The sequence below is a fragment of the Neopsephotus bourkii genome, unplaced genomic scaffold, assembly GCF_033783945.1.
Source record: "Neopsephotus bourkii isolate Nb327-2 ecotype Australia unplaced genomic scaffold, CSIRO-AGI_Nbou_v1 NB_74, whole genome shotgun sequence".
In the NCBI taxonomy this organism is placed as follows: Eukaryota; Metazoa; Chordata; class Aves; order Psittaciformes; family Psittacidae; genus Neopsephotus; species Neopsephotus bourkii.
In genome coordinates, this window is record NW_026900591.1 from 1,000,755 (window position 1) to 1,021,623 (window position 20,869).

Sequence of the window (20,869 nt, forward strand, 5' to 3'; positions counted from 1 at the left end):
AGTTTCAAGGGACCCCTGGGTTTTCTCTAAAAGGGCCAAGGATACTGCTTGCAGGTACTGTAACTTTTCGTGTTCAGTTTGTTTCCACATACAAATGGCAGAGAAAATGCCTGGGTTAGTTGCCTCAGTTTTACTGCAAAGGAAAAGCTGACTCAGCTTTCACATAAGGCTTTCACATTTTAACCGTTACAACACCCCTTCTGCCTCTGTTACCAAGTCTTACTTGTAAAGAGATGCCAGTATTTGGCTGCAGAACCTGCAATGCTGCACTTTCTAAGATCATAAGTGAAAAGATAAAAATTGCTGGTAAAGGTGATGGCAGTAACCAGATTTACATTCCTGTCTCACTGCAAAGGTAGAGCTGCTCTTTTCTAGCACCTCTCCCTTCTGCTGCTCTGGGTATCTCTGCTCTTAGTTTCGTACTGTGGGAAGCAGGGAGACAGCTCCTGTAGGCTTGCATCTTCCGCGGGCCATTCTTCAACACACAATGCTGCTCTGCACCCAGAACCATACCCTCCTCCTAGGAAGACAGAAGAGTTGCAAGCAGCACTGATAGGCTGGAGGCATCCTACACTGAGAAGTTCCTCAGTCTGTAGCTGCCTGACCAATGCTGAAGGCTGGGGCAATATGCTGAATGCAATGCAGTGTGTATGGTGGGAGCGAATTATTAGCAGTCTGGTAAGACACACTGTGCACCATTTTGCATAAGATAATTGCAAAGTCCTGGACAGGAAAAATTGATCCAGCTGAAACACATGCTCCAAACACATCCCTAACAGGCTGCAACTGGCATGAACCAGAAGTTTCCCAGGAGTCCCTGGAAGTTTGGCGAGGACATGGTGGCAGCCAGAATGGCACATTATATTTTCTTTAAAAGTTAGTTTATGTTAGTGTTGGCAGGATCCTGAAACGTAACTCTAGGCCACAAAAACCACAAGAAACTAACTTTTCACTTAGCTTTAGTCAGATACGCTTGGAGGGGGGAAAGGAAGACACATGAACATTGGAACATATATAAACAGAGTGAGGTAAAGGCAGAGGGACTCACAGCAACCCCCATCAGCTTGCCTCCCCTGCCAAACATCTTGACTTTGGTTAGAGTTATTGTTTGGACAGTTGCATTGTTCCTGCTGAACATCTGTATTGAGGAACATAGATACAACAGCAGGCGTGGGTAGGAAGGGAGAAAGAATAATTTGGCTCAGTTACAACATCCGTCAATTATAAAATATCAAGAAGATGCAATGTTATTAGCCAATACTTAAACTGTTTTGAGCCAACTGATGTGTAGTGTTCCCTTTCTCTCAGTGTGGTTAGTCAGTGCTCTCTGAACATGGCATTTTGAAAGAGACTTCTGGTTTGCACCTCTCATTTTACATTTGCAGATTGAGGCATCTCTATGTGTATATCAATTTTCTGGAGGTTCAAATACTTTGGCTTTTTCACTTTCAGAAAAGATTCACATACTCTCAGAGAACAGAAGCAATAATATGTTAATTTTCAGAGACTAGAACAGCCCCAGCAGAGTGTGCAGGCCCATCATAACATCGTTATTTTTAGCCATGATATCATTACAATTAACTCTGTGAAGGTTTGGAAGCACAGACTTTAAAAGCTTGAGATAGAAACCTTGTTAAAAGGGATTTCTCCAAGCAAGCCAGCGCTTGCTGCCCGCGATGGCGTTCCGAGGCTGCACCCTGCTGGCTCACAGCACCACCGCTCCCTGCAAGGGCTTAAAATACACTCTCCACCACCTTTTCTAGTACACCAAGAAAAGTTTATCCATATTACATCCCGGGCATCCCTCACTTTACCTATACCCATCATAGAACTCACATGCAGCTTCAAAGAGTACACTATTAATTACTGAGGCATGAAAATAAAGAAAGGAATGCTGCATTCTGCTCATCTGCCAAGACAGTTTTTAAATGAAATCTTGCACAATCCCATGCATTTCTCCTGTGGTTAATCCCACAAAATGACAGTGCCATTCTGAAAATATAATGAAACCTCAGGATTTTGAGGCAGCTCAAGCATTTCTGCCACCCACCAAAATCCAAAACATCATCTCAATGGAGTAAAGAGAAAAAAAACGTGTTTGTTTGTAATCATTCTCAAGAATAAATCACAGCAGTGTAGATCTCAAGAACGGCTGAGCCTGCAGACTTTAATTTAGACTGGTATGAGCAGGTCAGGCCTACAGAACCCGCTATATTAGTGCATAATGTTCACTCTCTTTTAATCTTACAGAGCTTTCTACTCTTATAGGTCCACACTGAAATCAGTCTCTTGTATTCTGTCACACAAAACAGATCATGTCAATTGAAGTGAATCACTGGCAGCGAAAACCCTGTCAGAAACCCACAGCTCTCTGTCACAGTGAGCTCTTACGCAGAAAGATGAGCTCATTGCTCACCTAAAATGCAAAACCAAACTCACTAGAAAGTAATGGAAAGACTAATCGATTTTAATGGGCCCTGAGCATCCAATTAATAGCATATGTGGAGTCCCACTTTACTCAATGTATAGACATTTGTTTTTACTTTTCCAGCTCCAGCTACCTGGAGAAAAAAAGGCAGTGTTTTGAATGAGGAAGTGATTTAGCTCTTTTCTTAATACACTTTATTCCATGTAAAGCTACAAAAAATATCCCAGAACCTTCATACATCTATTTAATACGGACAATCAGCATAGATCAGATTTCCTGCTCTATAAAATTGCATAGTAGAATTTCTTCTCCCTGTAGCCATATATAACCTACACTGACTAGAATCCACATTTGACCTTTAAGGACACGCTGTGCATAAAAACAAAGTACTACATATCAGCAAGACACACATATTTACATTCAGATTTTAGAAAATGGCATTGTGGACATTAGAATTTACTCCCAGGGGCTCTCTCCCTTGAGAGCTAGGTTTAAATTTAGAGTTTATGCACTGATTGTGGTATTCATTTGGGGTTTTTTTATTAAAAAAAAAAGAAAAAAGTGACCAAGGAACACCAGGAATAAATTACCTGTTAGCACATATAGCTTGACATTGTTCTCCCCTGTGCACAAACACCACAAAAGAACTGGACTATCCAGTCTCTGAAGTGCTCTTCCATTGCTTGCATGAGTTGGTTTGTATGATTTACAGCATCTAAACAGTTTGTATATGTGCCACATATGCATTCAGTTATAGTCATCATACACACATTACACACATTTATCTGGAAACACTGTATGGGAGCAGAGTAACGTGGTTCTAATTTATAACAAGTTCTGCTCTGGTATCTGAAAGCAGTACTTACAGTAGGCACTCTATGACTGTGTCATTCGGTTTTAGTCATGTAAAAGTTTTATGCCTGGACAAAGACAGCTGCATAGACTTCTTCTGTCATCAAAGTGGGTGGGGAAAATAAACACCAGAGAAGCATCTTGAGACACTGAGAAAGCTAAGCTGTCTAAACAGCTATCTCAGTAAGCATCATATGGTAAGCAAAATGTCCCATAGACCCAGGATATGTGTCTTTGCACTGACTACCAGTCAGCCAGACACCTGAATGTTATGACGAACCTCATAATGACATGGGGTCGGATTCAAGGCTGAATCTGGGTTCCCAGAGTGCAGTCTGCAAATGCTTCCTTGTACAAAACAGCCTTTTCATTTTCAGAATCAGCAAAAGTTCCATCAGTGTCTTTATATCCTGCATAAATACACTTGTTATAGATACACTGCTTAACAGGCAAGTAGCCACAGCACAAAATCTCTTACGAGAAACATCCTAGATGATCTCCAACAGACACCACAACTGCAGTGGATGCATTGTGCTTGCAGGTTGGCAGTAGCAATCTTTAGCACTACACCCATACCTGTGTGTGTACCTGATTCAATTTCTACAGCCACATCTCTATTAGTACCATTTTAACTAGCAGAATGCTAGAACTAGCACAGTGTTTTTTGTGCTGTGGGATTCAATTGTCTCAATGGATCTGTTCTTAGAGGACAGTTAAATGGCATGATTTTGACCTGAACTCTCCCATCCAGAGCCCATACATAGTTCAGGAGTTATTCTGGGGCTCGGGTCCCTCCTAGCCGAACTTATTATGATAAATGTGGGTTACCTCTGGTAACTAGATGATCACGGACACTATTTACCAGAACATTTGCCATTTAAGTTTAAAGTTTGCCATTTAAAAATTCAACTTAAATGTTTTAATTTTATACAGTTGAGGCCCTGAAGTTTGTTACTCAGAGTTTCTGCAGTGCTTGATTCTGTAATCAGAATTACAGACTGGTGCTGCAGAAACCCACTCACGCAGCTGAAGGCACTGGTAAGAAAATCCTTCTCTGGCAAGGTACTCTGAACCTAGAAGAAACATCCAGGAGCTCAACATTATTAAACTAATAATTGCAATTGACTGAGAAATGATCCTTTTCTCTAAAAGAAAACTGCAAAGCAAAACATACCTAATTGGAAGCAATAGACTATGGGAGCAGAGGAAGAAAGCAGAAAGATTGCTTTGTTAATAACTTTTCCTAGCATAGGTCAAACCCCTTGTGGCATTTATAGACTATTTTCTGCCGAATTAATTGAACAAAATGTCTCAACTGATCTTTCCCTACGGAGAAAAAATCATTATGCTCCATATAAGCAAAAGAAGGAATGACTGAGCAGCAGCTATTATATGGCCCTGATTTTTCTTAAATTGCCAAGTATAAAGCACATAGAGGCATAATACCATCTTTGAAGAAATTGTGCCTGTGCTTTTTTTACGGGTACAGGCAATTATCCTAACAAGTGAAAAAACTCTGGGAGCTGAAGGAATCCTCAGATGCAGTTCAGGCAAAATGCAAAGAACGAATTAATGGAGTCAAGAACATGAGAGCCAATTCCCACTGCCAAAGAGTTAAGTATGCTCTCTTGGTCAGGAGACTGGGCTTTGTTTTTAAAAGCTGTGCTTCCACAAGACCAGACAAAAGGGAATACAAGCTGCTCACAGCCACTTCCACCAGGCTTAAACCTGTGATGCAAGAATATACACCCATCTCAGAGTGATCCCCGAAGCAGCACATCCACCCAGCTGGAGTGTGTATCAGTGGACTGTAACAGGAGTTGGACCAAAGACCCAGCTGTGGCTCAAATTAGCTCTGAAGGTACTCAGATTCACTCTTTTGGCTAAGCTGGAAGATGATGAATCGGAAACCACAGTGATGCTCAGAGGGGGGCAGGAAGTCTCTAGTTGACAGGCTGTGCTTGCTCTGAAGGACTGAGAGGCAGACAAGCACAGAGTCCTATCATAACAAAAGCACTTTTCTTTAGTGAACATAAAACACTGAAATATCACTATGAAGAATCACAGGAGACACATTCATTTAAAATATCTATTGAAATTACAAATTAAACTCTTCAATATGATTCAAAGTACAAAACACAACATTAAAAGTCATTCAACAGTTCTTTTATACATCACAGTGTTAGTGGCACAAAATGTACTTACATTTCAAATACATCAACAGAACTAGTTTTACACTGGTCAGATACATTATCTATACATATGCATGACTCCTTCATGCTTATACCTATACAAGTTTAAAATACATCCATGATAAAATGAACAAGAAAGGTTCAGTTATGTACCACACACCTGTACCTAATGTTCCTGGAATCCTTTATAAGAGATACACAAATCAAAGCAATAATGGAGACCACAGGGCCATAAACACAAACAGCATGCCTTACTTAGTATAAGTGCATTAGCAATTAAGCGCTGATGCAGGCTTTTTTGATGTCTTTAATATCACTGTCATCAACAACTGTATTCTAACTGTTTTCCTCAGGATTTTAGATTATGTGAAATGTACAAACTTTGGTTTTAAAAAAAACAACCCTGCATAAAGCTTTATGCATGCTCTACCTCACTGGGATGAAAACAGCCTGTATTAAATATATTAATTCCTACACAGTAAAAGGCCTACAGATGAAATGCACAAAACTTCATTTTTATTTTCCTGCCCATAACAATTTTAAATCAAAAGCACTTCATCTTTTTCTGATCTATGAATATTTTATCACGTCAGCTCCATAAACAAGAGAGCTTTTCACTACTTCTGATTGTGTTTCCTGCATGTCAGAAGATCAACAGTATGATGAAAGTTGATCCAGTCAGCTCTTATTTGGGATTTTGCCTAATTCATAAGCCAGAGTATTTGAGGAAAGATCACGCTGCTTGGTATGTGGGGGAAAGCATCCTAAACTCTTGGCATGCTGAAGTCAGTAGTAGGAGGTTTCAGGATGAATGCCAACATGAATAAAATTGAAATATTAACATAAAACTGCTGTAAGAATTTATATATAAACTTTCATCACAGAATCTTGAAGAGACTCAAAAACCAATGAATTTGCCCTCACAGCCTTCCTGTGAGATAAGCAAACACTGGCCCATCAATTTAAAAGATGGTTAAACTGAGGTAAAAGGAGATAAGTGACTTGTCCAATATCACATGGGCAAAACTCAATGCTACGGCTGCTGAAGTTTGTGCAGGCTGCGCTACTGATCTCTCTCAGGTCTGACTTCAGCCCAGCTAATGAAAGGCAACTCTGGAGCCTGGACTCCACACTTGCGCACCAGATATGACACTGCTTCACCCCAACAGAACATGCAAACGATGTACTGTTACAAACTCCATTAAAAACAACATTTAAGAAATGCAAAAAACCTAAATAACAGTTTAACCATAAAACTGCAACAGAATCATGCAGTGAATCTTATTTTTCCAGTGAAAATCTAAAAAGCCAAAGCTGATGCAACAGAATTTCATGTGAAAAGCAGCAGAGACATATATTTGCTTTTCCATGGCAGGGGTTTAAATGTCAGAGTTTAAGTATTTACAGTTCAGTTTCAGGGTATTAAATGCCACACTATCAACATAAGCTGCAACATAAAACCACCCTGAACTCAATACATCATCACCAGAAGTTGCTACTTTGGAAACAAATCAGCATTACAAAAGTAACATAACAAAATAAAATCCCCGAGAAGAATACAGATGGAATGACATTTAGCAAACCTGAAATTATTAGGTATTTGGTACATATATGTAGGCATATAGTCTATCCCAACAGCCAGGGTGTGAAACAAGTGATATGTCATAAAAATCTCCAGTAGCAATTCAAGTATGTTAAGCTCAGAGACAGAGATATACTGACAGAATTACATAGTTTTCTGATTATATATGTTACCTGTGAGCACTGATTATAAACTGTTATTTAAAAAGTCTGTATTTATAAAGGCCTTTTTTTTTTCTTCTTTTTTAAATCTAGAAATGCATTAATTTTGACATTGATTATTAACTGGCCACACAGTACCATGGAAAACTCAAGTTTTGCTGTATTGCTATATAAAGGCTGTCTCTAAGAAAGGCAAAGAGAAAATAAACCTCATACCAGGACACTCCAGTACAGCTAACAGGCCACTGTGCCTCTGCGGTTTACTATCATCCCAGTAGTAGAAGCAGTCATTAGAACCACTGCCACATACAGGCAAATCCCTCGGTGCTCCCAATTAGAAAACCAACAACCCATGAAATTTTTATGTCCTGTTGTCTATTTTGTTTTTCTCCAGTTAAACAGAATTACAGGGCCAAGGCTGAAAGGCCATAGTTGAAGCTTACCTGCAGGAAGCTGTCCTTCGCAGAAGGGTTTCCATTGTTTCTGCACATTGACGCTATGACTCAGGACAACCCAGGTGCTCGGCTTAGGGTATCTCTGGAGCATGTACTGAGGTGCTGCCAGAGTCAGATAACCACTTTACTGCCCACTGACCTCAGCAGTGCGTCACACACTCCTTTGGGGCTGCCAAACAGAGATAGAATGCACTACCCAGACCTCCTACACATATTTTGAGCAACTGAGCAATTTTTAATAACAAAGATAGCTAAAATCCTAAAAACATCCTGATAACAGAAGGTCTGAACTGTGCATTGCCATGAACAATCTGAAGATATCACAAGGAGTTCAGACTTGCTGGAAACCAGCTATCCTTTTTCTTCAGTCATTAAAATCAAGCCAAAGGAGTAATCTGCAGATAACCTTCAGCTCCTGGAGCTAAAATCTGTGGTTAGATACAGTCTGAATTTGGATACTATTAAACTTGCCAGAAGGGGGAGGAGAAGAAATTCTAGAGTAGCTTTATAAAAAGACAGTGGCCCTTTCCAAAACTGTACCCTGCAGTCTTTTTATTTAACGGACAGACAGTACAAAACAGAAGATAATAAAGAAAGGAGTCATTTCCTTAAGATGTGAAAACATATTCCCAGCCTGTGGCAGCAGCCATCAGCAGTTGCATTTAAGGGCCTTAATATATTTTCAGTGCAAATTTATCGTGGCTATTTATCCATCTCAGTACATCAATAATGCACAGAAATAAATAATGATGAAAAATACACAGTCAAACTTCAGTCCATGAGCCATTCAGAAGAATGTTTTCCTTCAGTACTACACACAGACATACACATTCAGGTGCTTCATATTTCATGGCAAGAAGTTATTAGTCAAATCCTTGTAGGCTTTTGAAATCAGACAAAAATGGTTTTCAACAAAATATTTCTAAAGAGAAACAATGATGATTAATATGATGCTGACTAGCACACTTTACCACCCTGGAAACACAGCACTGAGAATGCTGCAAAACTATCAAATCAAGTGATTACTTTTCAAATAAAAACTGTTTCATCACAGTACTGTTATTAACGGCACACACCATACATCATACAATGTTAACTCTGAAAACGGGCTAAATAGTTTAAAGGGAAAAGTACAACTCCCACAAACATCCCAGGCATTTTTATTATTAACTACAGGGACAACCCTGCTACATTTTTATACTTAAAAAGAAAGGTTCATTGATAAGCCAAGAGTCTAAATAGTAAAGTTAGTCCTGTATTTTTTTAATAATTACCCTAAAGACAGAAGCAAGCTATCTTGAACTTCCAAAATATTTCAATAGCACAGCTATTTACACATTTGGTTTAAATAGGATTATATATATATCTCTCTCTATATAAAAAGATTAAGATACCTGGATTAGAAGTTATGTAGCCCTATAAGTGTAGCAGAACCCTAAACAACAGCAAAAAATAACAGTTCAGAAAAACGCTAGTGGTCCAGCGGTAATCAATACCATCAATGCATTTTTAAAAGAACTGTGATTAGACAGTAGGTTTGTGTCACCACTCAACCTTACTGCTTCATCAATTCATTTTTAAAATGTAGCTTTCAATCTAACAAATTTCTTATAAGACTTCATAAAATTTCTGGAAGGCAACAGGACCAACCTTGTCCTTCTAACCCTCCCCAAATTTGAAGAAAGGCATAGGATGGCCTATATGCACCTTACTGATTTTGTTATACTTGAAAAAATAGGTACTAAAAAGGACATTGTCATGGCTTTAACAAAAACAGATGTGTAGTAAACATAGTAAAAGTCACAATAAGTTGACTGATTTACATGATCGGCAACTTAAATATATACAGGAATAAGACACCAAATTCGGAAGCGAACAGATATGCAGAAAGTTAGATTTGTATGCATTTTCAGCTTGTTTTGCTGATACCATTCAGTACATTTCCCAGTCCACCACAGGGCAGCAGAAACTTTTTGCATTATTTTTAGCATTATTACCTCTTAATTTCAGATAACTACCCAGGTCCATGGTCTCCCTTTAGCACCAATTTTGCCTTCCATTATCCTCCTTGTCTATTATTGATTGATCTATGCAACAGTAGTAACAACAGTTCCTGGAACCAAGACTATGTGTCAATGAAAAGCAGAATGGGGCAAGTAAGGCTACAGAAATATAAGTGCAAGAGGGAAACATCAACAGCAACAATAAGATCAAAACACATGTTGTGATGAGTCCAGTCTTCTCAGTCTAGGTAGGTAGAGGGTCATCATCTCCTTTATTACATTTGCACTTGCAGCACAGAACAAATGGTGTAGCAAGGAGAAGGAAAGGGGAGGCCACCAAAAGTAGAAGACCAAATCCTGCAAAAATTCCTACCACCTGCAAGAGAAAGGAATAGCACTGTGTTAGGGATAGCAGTTGTCTAAATTCTGTTGACATCATGTCAGCATTAGTGCTCTTCAAAAAGATCTGAGCAAATGCCATTGACCTTACCAGAGCCAGGACTTTGCCCCAGTTGTACACTAGTCAGCTCCTGTGATCAGTAACCATGAATGATATCAGAGAGTGAACGGTCATGTTTCTTTGCTTCAGTCAGAACCATGCTGCACAACTCAGTCCCATCACACAAAGTGATGCAGATGGTTATTTGCCTTTTTGAGTTTTGCTATATCTCAAACAACTAATGAAGCAACCAACAAGATACTTTCTTCTTGATCAAACCTAAATATTAAATATCAGGATCAAGACTACAAGTGAATTTGAGACTCTCATTTCAAGGTGTTCCCTTTTTTACTGGTGAAAGCTCCAAAGGTTTTCATGCTGTTCACAGAGATCCGTGAGTACTCTCACAAGTTTCCCACCAGCAGGAAAACAAGCTTGGGAATCTCAGCCACCAGTTACAAACTCTATAGGACTCTGCATATGCAATGGCTTTTTGCAGTCAGACCTGAGCTCATCCAGCTGCTTCAGAGGATATGACCTAACTCTATCTAAAAGCACCTTTTTTCACTGACATTCATTGATCACCCATTTCCCAGCACAGGCATAGGACCACAGACCCATCCACCCTGTCAGTGCCAAACTCTATTAGTTTCCACAGTGTTTAAATTTGGGAAATTATTTTAAAAAAATAAGGTTGAGGTTCATTGCCTGAGGAAGTTTCCCATATGTCACAGGCAACTGTAACAGTAATGCTGCAACAGTATGCCCACAAATTGTTTGAAAAAATAATTTAGATTTATTCACATGAGAATGCCTGTGAATAATTTGGAATAAAGAAGGCAGGGGGGGAATGCTAATCTGCCAGCAAAACCTCACAAGAGAAGGCAAAATGAAGAGTGCAGTACTCATTAAGAATTCTTCCAGCCAGGGCTAGATATGCTGCTTCAATTAACTGGCAAATATTTAATTAGCTATGGTATAGATGGAATGATTTACTAGTATTTTTGTCGGCCACGGACAATTTCTTGTTCTGATTACTTTCTATTTCTTTTTTCAATTCCACTATTCAGGGACTTTCGGACAAGGGCTTGAAAGGAAAGGCCGGTTGCGGGAGATGGCGCTGTGGGACAGCAGTCACTGCTACCTCCTCCTAGCCAAATTCTTTCGATCTTGGCTTTTTGCTGTCCAGGGATAAGGAGCTCAAACTTCCTTGCCCTAAAAGTGTTTTTTCTTGCCAAGAGCAATTTCTTTTTCAGCTTCAGAGGTGTGCACGTTTCCTCGTGCATTCTTTTTATCAGAGGCGCTGACAATCTGATGCAACTTCCATTTTAATCTCTGCATTTACTTACTGCAGGCATAAATCAGAGCTAAATTCTCATCTCCTTTGCAAGCTGTGAGCTGCAACTACTGCCATACTGCTTTTTGGAGACAGCATGCTCTTGCCTAACTCTTTGCAGCCTGGGCTAAGAGTGCACTGGTCAGACAGAGCCAAGCTGGAAGTTAGCAATCAAGTGGACCAAACTGACTACTGGTAATTTTTGAGATACCTATTTACACCTTCCTTCCAGCCTCAATACAACATCAAAGAATTAATTAAGTTTCATTTTATTTGTGTTTATTTATTTAGTTAGTTGGGGGGGGTGGGGGGTGCATTTTTTTATTTCTTTTTTAAACAAAACTGCTTGCTGAGTATTACTTACTCATGTTCTACTTGGTTTTGTTGCTTCTGAAGAAGTTGCTGCCCTACTCAGCATCAAGCCATCCCCTCTGGCCAAAACAAATATTTTTTTTAAATCCACAAACAACAAACCAAATACTCACTTCAGTTTACCTTGGATAAATACTCAAAAGAGACTTAACATAAGGAAACAATTGCAAAGTTGATTTAGTTTTAGTGGATTTAGCAGAATTACATCCTGATTGGTAAATTGTCACTTTCTTTCTTAACAATGACCAAAACATCAAGCATACTGTCTATCAAACATATCTGCACCAAATTCTGTAGCTAAGAACAAATTCCAAGTATCAGATTAATCACCTCATATTACAGATATATCAAGAAAGCTTATGTATCCATAGACTTTCTAAGATACCATTGAGTAAGCCAAGCAAAACCCAGTCCATTGCTCAGCGCCAAGGGGCATATGCAGAGGGAGAGGAATGAAATCCTCCACCTTTTATTTCTGTTTAGCTGCCTGTCCAGGCTTGGAGTTTATTCTCTAGACTTGGTGTATACAGTCAAATGGAAAGAAATCTGTACTTCAAGCAAAGCACTTCATCTCAAGCTAAGGTAGTGTTTTACTAGCATACAGTTAATTTAGGAAGAGACGACTCAGATACCCAGATGTTCCTGTATCTCTGAAATGACTACGAAGGCACTAGATTGGACCAAGTCACACACTAGCATTTACATTATATGCATAGAAAGTAATGCAGAGAGCTTTTTCATTACTAGCATTCATGCTGGGTCCAGCAAAACTGGATCCAGACAACAAGAAGTATCCCCATACTCTTTGTCAGCTTGAATCTGTGTTTGCAACTACTGATAAACTCAGAGGGTTACCTTCTATCCAACTTACATGAATGGGTCAACTGGAGTACATAACAAGATACCTAGCATACTTGGGCTAATTCATTTCCAGTTCTGGATCTGAAGCTAAAGATCCCTTCCATGATGAGCTTCCTGTTAATAATATGGATGGTGTCAACCTAGTTCATCCTCCAGGTTTACTGAGAACATATCTGGATTGGCACTTAACTAGCTCTGCAAACATACCCCTTCTAGTTCTCAGTGGCTTTCTGTCAAGGACTGTCCTCTCTGGGATAGCTAACCTCTCTAAGCTATTGCCCTCTAGAGCTGCTATGAAAATCAGTTACCATTTGGCACAAGAAATTTATCCTAAGGTATTAAAATGAGTACGGCAAAGGAAGGCACTATGACAGTAATAGACCTGTAAAGAGCTTTTAAAGATCTGAGCTTTACCTGCGTTCTGTGCCAAATAACTGATGCCCTGGAGTGGCCCAGCTTGTTTCGACAAGGTCCTTTGTCATAATGTATAAGGAGAAAATCATCCTACAAAATATTAAATGAAAAAGTAGGCAATAAACAGAAGTACAAACTCTTCTTCAAGTTATAAAGTACTATTTCCTGAGAACTTATAACCAGGAATTCCACAGGAAGATAAAAGCTCAGTAAAGTGGATATGGTCAAGTCCAACCTTTCCAAAGGGCTTTGTTTACAGTTAAAGTGTCTTCACAAAAAGGTTTATTTAGCAAATGTTATATATCTATAATGAATTCTTCTCTCAAAGACTCTCAAGCTGCGTATTTAAATGCTAGCATGGAGTTTAGCAAGAGGATCCAAGAAGATAAGCTGACAACTGCATATATCTTGAACACACACAGAAAGAACAAAGGAAAAGGAATACTTGTATCACAGACTGCCCAAAGTTGGTTCCTTTTACTAGCTGAAGAAGAAAAGGATAATATAGAATTTTGATAAATGATGTCCCTATCTGACCTTTTACAAACCAGACAAGATAGCAGGCCTAGTACCAACAGAACACCGTTTTTTAACTGAGCACATAAGAAGACTGAGACTTAAGGACCGTAAAGCATTCAAATGGGACAACCACTGAATCTGAATAGCTTTCGGGAGTCTAAAACATTTCCTTTGCTATTGTTAACAATGTTATAAAATAAAACAGATGGCACGGAAACAGATGTTGCATATTATATATACTCTGATCCTTGGGCATGATAACAGGCTGATTTTTAAAATAACATAAACATATGACAGCAGCAGGTTATAGACTGACAAATTCCTAATGCTAGGAGAACACTGTATTCTTTTTCATATGTCAGATCTATTTCTTGTCTCACAGAATACAATGAACAGTAAACAAATCTGACTGCTAGTCTCCTGCATGGTGACGCACCAAATCTAGAGTTTGTCTGTTAAACTTCCACAGACTAAGAACATTGTTATAATCATCCGGTAACTCCTTCAAGGAGGGGGACACTGGAAAGTCAGTATTAAGTGAAGTATTATAAAGCAAAAAAACAAACAAACAAACAAAAAAGACCTCTCCCATGTGTTAGTTTCATTGTAAAGATTTCAAACAGAATATTTTCATAAAATTTTACTTCTTCATAATTATTTACTGACTCACATAGGCAAAATGCTGAAATCACACAGGTCAGACAAGTAAAACAGAGCATAGAAATCCTATCAGATTACCAGAATCAGCTCTGGTTGGCTGCCAGTTGGGCAGAAGCTACTGAACTACTATTTAATTGATTAACAAGATAGCTGGATGGAAAAGCAATGAAGCTTCTGAGAACCAGAGTGCATGGCATGTACTCACATCAAGAGATTCCAGGCAGTACCAGCAAAAAGCATGTTTGCAGTTCTTACACATCATTTGGGCACAGCCTTCATCTCGTTCAATGTAAACTTTACACTTTGGACAGCGTTTGATTGGGGCATCATCTTCTTCCATTTTAAAAACTGAACTGTGGGACGGAATGAGGAATTAGTAAAATGTGTGGCTGTGTCAGTTTAGGAAGAACCATACTAAGAAGGTAAGCCTACTTTTTCACTTAAAAAAAAATAATACTAGAGATCCAGGTATTGAATTCACTTTCACTAATCAGATATTTTAGCTATACTCCATTTTTCAAACATATCTCAATGAAAAAAAAAATGTTTAATGACTACAGTGCCTATGTAAGATTCAGGACATTTTCTTTACCACATAAGTTGCCAACCATAAGTTGCCAACTGTTTTTGTTATCTATTGATAGTAATAGATATTAGATAGTTTTCTCCTGTTCACACCTAAATGCTTTGTATGTCTAGATCATTTTCCTCCCTTCTTCCTCAGAAGAGGAAGCAATCCCTGAATGACACAAGAAGCCCAGACCACATTCCTTCAGACTGGGGCACCAGGGATAGATTGCTTGCCTCCTTAAGGATCCTCCTTAGGAATTTCCCTCCATATGGGGAACCATGAGGTTTGGAGAGCATCCTGTTCTTTCAGAGTTGATCTCTTCATCTCTAGCACTATCCTAACCAGCCACTGGTCATGAGTTAGGGTAAGCACCACTTCTCATCTTGCATGACTGCAAAACCACAGGATGTTCTTTTATACAGTGGGCACAATGCAGAGGAATGTGGAAACACTGGAAGAACATTTATTTCCCTTGAGTATCTTTCTACCATATGCAGATTTTTGCACACTAACAACCAAATTGTACTTTAACAAATGACACTTCCAGCAGCTACTGCCAGTGGGAGATACAAGAATGACTGATGGGGAAGCAACAATTTGCTGAAAACAGGACTGACCCTTGATCAATTGCTTTGCCCAGTGGCAGGATAAAAGGATACACACTTGTTGGTTACACTACAAGCAACCGTATTACAGAAAAATGCTTTGAAACCTTAAACTGTATATGAAACTCAAAACACACAGTAGCTAATGGCACAATATGCTCTAAAATAATGGTAGAATAGACTTCAATGGAGTAAAAAATGAAGCATGAAATAAAACCTAAAAGCAACCAAAACACTAAGGAAAATAGATAAAGTTTTTTACCTTGCCATGAAGTCTAGTAAGCTGCAGTTCTGATCAAGCACACACAAAAAGCATGTGCAAAAATTACTACATTTGACCAAGAACACATCATGACATCATCATAGTTAGTCATCTGTTACAGCAAAGCATGAAAGAAGAAGGCAAGTTATGAATAGGTAGGTCCAAGGCTGCAGACATTATGTGGTCCACATGCACGATGACCTTTCTTATTCACTGGCTTCAGTATGCCACTGGAAATGGCTTGAAACGGGTCTTAAAATCGTTAGCCAAATATGCAGCAGTTAGGATGACTGACAAGGTATCAAAAAAAATAATAAATAAATCACTGTCTGGCATGATGTTACCAACCTTCATGCTGTCCAGAATAGCAGCAGCAATATTTTCTCTGAAGGGAAGCTCATGAGCTACCTGGAAGTTGTATTTTTTCCACTGGGGTGAACAGGCAAAGGCTAAAGTAACTACTTGGTGCTTTGCTGGGATTGGTGGCAAGGAGTGAGGCTGTCAGCTACCCAGTTTTGGAATACAGCATTAAAAGAATAGGAATGACTAAGTGAAGGAAAGCTGCTTTAACACAAAGTATCAGGGAAATGCCTCTTCGCTATTCACATTCTGGTTTGTTCAAAGATGGAGTGTTTAATTTCTAAATAATTGATCTTTTGCAATACTTCACCTTGTTTCTCCCGGAAGAAAAGAGATTGGCATGTTCTCTTGACAGCCTTGACCTGGATGCCAATTAGATCTGCAAGCAGAGCAGAACTCAATGTCGCAGGCTTTGCACTGGACCAGCTGGGGGTCCTGTGGGCTTGATTCCTGGAGCTGGCAAACTGCCTGGCAAGTAGAGGATGGACACCAAGTCCGACACGGATCCAAAAGCACTTCTGCAAAGGTACACAAAAGACCAAATTCAATGGTGGTTACAAGACCGGCCTTCTGTAACAATATATTCCAGCTGAGGTTGACTGGCAGGGCACTTGAAGACACACATTTTCAAAAGAAGCCCTTAAATTTATGCTACCCATTGAAGACATAAATCTGGCCTACTTTGCAAACAGGCACCAAACTCAAGTGGGTTTCCCAAGTTTGAATTGCCCCCTTTCATTAACTGAACTAAACTTGCTCTGAGAATGAGATGTTGCATTTTTCTCCAGTTGTATTTCAAGTTAAATAGAGCATATACTATGCAGGTATAACCCATCAGAAAGTGTTTTTACAGTGCCTTGCCTATTACGACTCTATTTCAAGTTGGCCTCTGCCCTAATGTAACCATATGATTAACAATAGCAAAAGACTGTTACAATTTCAGCCCTTTCTTGGAGGCTACTTTCCGGCAAGTCATTGCATGTTTCAAAGCCCGCTGATGTCAATAAAAGCTTCCCAATGATTTCAGTGGTTTCTAGGCTGGGTGTTGCCCTCAGCAAACCTTACTGTAAGTTCTCAACAGCCACACAGTTCCACATCTCCATAGGGACACAGTCAGCTTATATCCTCATAAAAATTAACAAGGTTCATTTTATACACACAGACGTGCTTAGCAATTCTGCACCAGGTGGCATCACAGGATATAATGGTGGCTCCATAGAAGGGGTCAGTCTACTTCCCCAGCCCCTGGAGTACTGGTAGTCAAATAGCAAAACTAGAAAAAGTCATTCCTCCTCCTATAGAGCAACATAATACATAGACATTTTCTTTCCTTAGTTCATTTCCAGAATGCTGCAGTTCTGGGAATCATCCAGTCAAGAACAGAATCAATTTTAGGGTTTTTTTTGTTGTGGTTGTGGTTTTTTTTCACTGTTTTGGTGGTGGTGGTTTGTTTTGTGATGACAAATGATTAACGCATAATGCTACTTAATGCGCATGGGCACAGCTAGATTCTGATTTATGGGATCGTTCTGGAGTGATACAACTCCCACAGCCTTGCAGTGGGTAGTGTTACATGCGTTACCTCTTTCAAACTGCAGCTTCTTATACCTTTGCATGATTTCTGATGCAACCATGCACTCAATCTGTTGAAGGAAAAGACAAATTTCGAATTAGGAACAGCAATAATCTAAGGCATTTTCAACAAACAGAGACAAAATATGTGACATTTAGAGGGCATTAAAAATGTCTGTTGGCAACAATGGCAGCTGTAACACTTGCAGTATGAGCATACCTCATTTTCTTGCAGATGACCTCGCTTTGGGCAGGCAGCATCAGGGCAACTGATTGCTGTTTCTAGACCTTCTTTGATCAAAAGCTCCACATACTGTTTTAGGCACTGTAAGAAAGTCAAAGACTGAGTTGACAGTCCTACCAAGAATAAACCAGTCACTATTTTAACCACTTTCATTTGAAATGGGAATTCTTTGAAAATACAAATACTACTGTCCCCCTTTCACAGCTATGGGCCATGCTCACAGCTTTTGCCACAGTTATGCCTTTAAATAGCAAACAGCAAGTTCATTTCCACATCAAATAACTCTTCCTCCATTTAAGACACGCAGCAAGCTAAAAAATAACAGTAATGGGGAAAAGGATAAATCAAACAAGGAGCTAGGAGGGGAAAAAATAATAAAACACCACCACGATAAAATTAGATTAACCACACTCAAAAAATCTTTATGTGACTGGAAACCACAACACAGCTTAGTAAGCAGTAACTATCCATAGACAGACATCTGTCAAGCATAACAGAAAGCAAAAAGGAGTGGTGCATCTTGCCTTCTATTTCTAGAAGATAACTATCTGAACTTCATGGTTAAAGACGTATCTTTTCCATAGGAAAGAAAAATGTGAGAATTAGGACTTCCAGAGAACTACAGTTTCCATGGGGACTGAATAATAAATATTGGTAATACTAACACTTTTCTCCCCTAGCAACCACAGGAATTTACTCAAGTCATAACTGCAAATGTAGCATCTAACAGTAGTGCACTGCAGGTCCATCAACAAAATGGAGAATAAAGGTGGAAATTTTAGACTAAGTGCAAATTAATACCAAACCTCATTATTCTTATAGAGCAACCACCCCCTTCCACATCCACATTTCCCACATCATGGTGAGAGCTGATGCATAAGTGTCTGTTGGGGAAGCAAAGATGAGGAGACCAGCCTGATGCTACATAGAAAGAGCAATTGAGCATTTGCTTTCCAGCAGATGGGTCACCCTGTAGCACTGTTACCTTGCCTGTCAGTTCAGCTAACTGTGACAAACTGGAGACAACTACAGAAAGTAAGCCCCTAACTCTCTGTTACCAGATATGTGAATAAAGTGTGACGCTAGACCAACAGCAGAGTGATTTGAAGATACAAAACCAGCTCAGGATACAGCTGGGTGGGAGGTGAGAAGGATTACACACTCTGCACCAAGCTGGCAAACCAGGAACTTCAATTACCATTTTCAAACAGAACTTGCAAAAGGTATGCAGCTGCTGACTCACCGTCATAGAATCATAGAATAGTTAGGGTTGGAAAGGACCTAAGATCTTCAGCCTGAGTAGGCAAAGAGCTACATTAACCTTGCCAAGTGCAGCGTGCCTGACTGCAGGTCAGAGCACAAAGCCGCTTCTTCCTTCCAACCACACCATCGAACAGGCACATCAATGAGCACATCTCCAGCCCAACCCTTTGCATGTGGCTTGTGGCTGTAAGGTCCAGACTTTCAGTCTGCTCATTCAGCCTCTTCTCTTTCTGTTCTGCCTCTTGGATGTCTATTCTTCTCCTTTCAGAGCCCCTATTACCTGTATTAATGCTTTATTCTAGATTTTTACCTTTTGCAGCTACCTGTACTTATGTTTTATTCTAGATTTTTACCTTTTGCAGCTTGACTGCAGCAAAAACTTCACTTCCTACCCACACGTTTTCTGGTCCTCTAGTATACAGCTTTTCTGGTGGCAACATGCCACCACCTTAAAGGCACAACAAATCATGTCTGTCGGAGTCCCCTTCCCTGTGTCTCCTATTCAACTGAGACAGCAGACCTATTTTTTATTTTTTTTTTTAGGAAAACAGATATCTGATAATGGATATCTTAAAAAGCATTACCTGTGTGAAAAATCCACGTGACAGATAACAGTCTTCCTTTTTATCAGTAGGGATTCAATGAAGAGAACTGTTCACTTAGATTTTTGACTTGCAGGTTTCCAAGGGTCATTTATAGCTCTGCAGGGCAGGCAGTAGAGCAATTCAAGAGGACCACTAGCAGCAGCAACTACAGCAGACTAAGCTCTGCAAGAACCAGAGCCTAGGTCTCATGCCTTGGCAAACTGTGATTTCAGATGCAGAGAGGCATTAGTGTTGCTATAATGACAGTATTGGCTTTCCCTTTTCCCCTCCATTTGCAGACGCCAAGTGTGGATTAAAAGGAAAACGCATACATTTTTAATGCCAGCACTTAGCACTTACAGAAAGTACTTTTCAAGCTGAATGAGCTTTGTCATCATTAATCATTAACGTGGTAAATTCTCCTTTTCAACCTGTTTGCGACCAGACCACTTCCGGAACCTATTTGACTTGTTTCCCTTTCCTCACATCTTCCAAGGAATGACAAAGTTAATCCCTGCTATAAGCACTATCTAAGGCCTTCCCCATCCCCATATGTGGCACTGGCCCCTACTTCCTCAAAACCAGCATGGCCAAAGTGAACTTCTTATGTTACACCTTCTGGGAACGCAGATGCTATCTCAAGGGCAAGAATTATTACTCTAAATTAGGCAGAGGAAAAAAACATCCTGTCCACTTAAGACTCTCACTCCAGAGAATTCTTGGGTGAAGAAGGAGCAACCCAAAGTGGTTGAGGGAGAACCTGAAGCACAGGGTACCTGTGGCTTCTCTCGGGAGCAGACACAAAATGTGCCACTTGTGCCAGTAAATTTTAAACTGGCTACAGTACTGTAAATGCACCAGCATGCAAGTAAAAATATAGTAGGATCAGGTACTCAGTTATACACTATGAAAAATTCATTTCAAAACAGCTACAAAAAGATGACAAACGAATTGTTGCTTATTTTCTATGCAGCTTATAGTTGATCCCATCCTAGAAGAAAATATCTTTATACCCCTTCCATTAAGGAAATAAAGCAGTATACAGGATGAACAAAAAATGTGAGACTGTAAGACACTCCAAACAACTTTCAAAATGAACTGTGTGACATGGGTTTTTTTCAGAGAAAACAGGAG

At 39.5% G+C, this 20,869-nt stretch overlaps 1 protein-coding gene across 1 annotated transcript in view; it reads right to left on the reverse strand.

Annotated features, from left to right (window-relative positions):
- Positions 1-5,355: 5,355 nt before the first annotated feature.
- Positions 5,356-20,869, reverse strand: part of RNF144A (ring finger protein 144A) — a 69,162-nt gene continuing 53,648 nt past the window's right edge. The window contains exons 3-8 of the mRNA XM_061354707.1: positions 17,865-17,969; positions 17,655-17,715; positions 16,383-16,590; positions 14,480-14,627; positions 13,096-13,185; positions 5,356-10,049 (exon numbers count right to left, since the gene is read on the reverse strand). Of these exons, the coding sequence (XP_061210691.1) occupies positions 9,918-10,049; positions 13,096-13,185; positions 14,480-14,627; positions 16,383-16,590; positions 17,655-17,715; positions 17,865-17,969 (744 nt within the window). The 3' untranslated portion in view covers positions 5,356-9,917. The remainder of the gene's footprint in view (positions 10,050-13,095; positions 13,186-14,479; positions 14,628-16,382; positions 16,591-17,654; positions 17,716-17,864; positions 17,970-20,869) is intronic.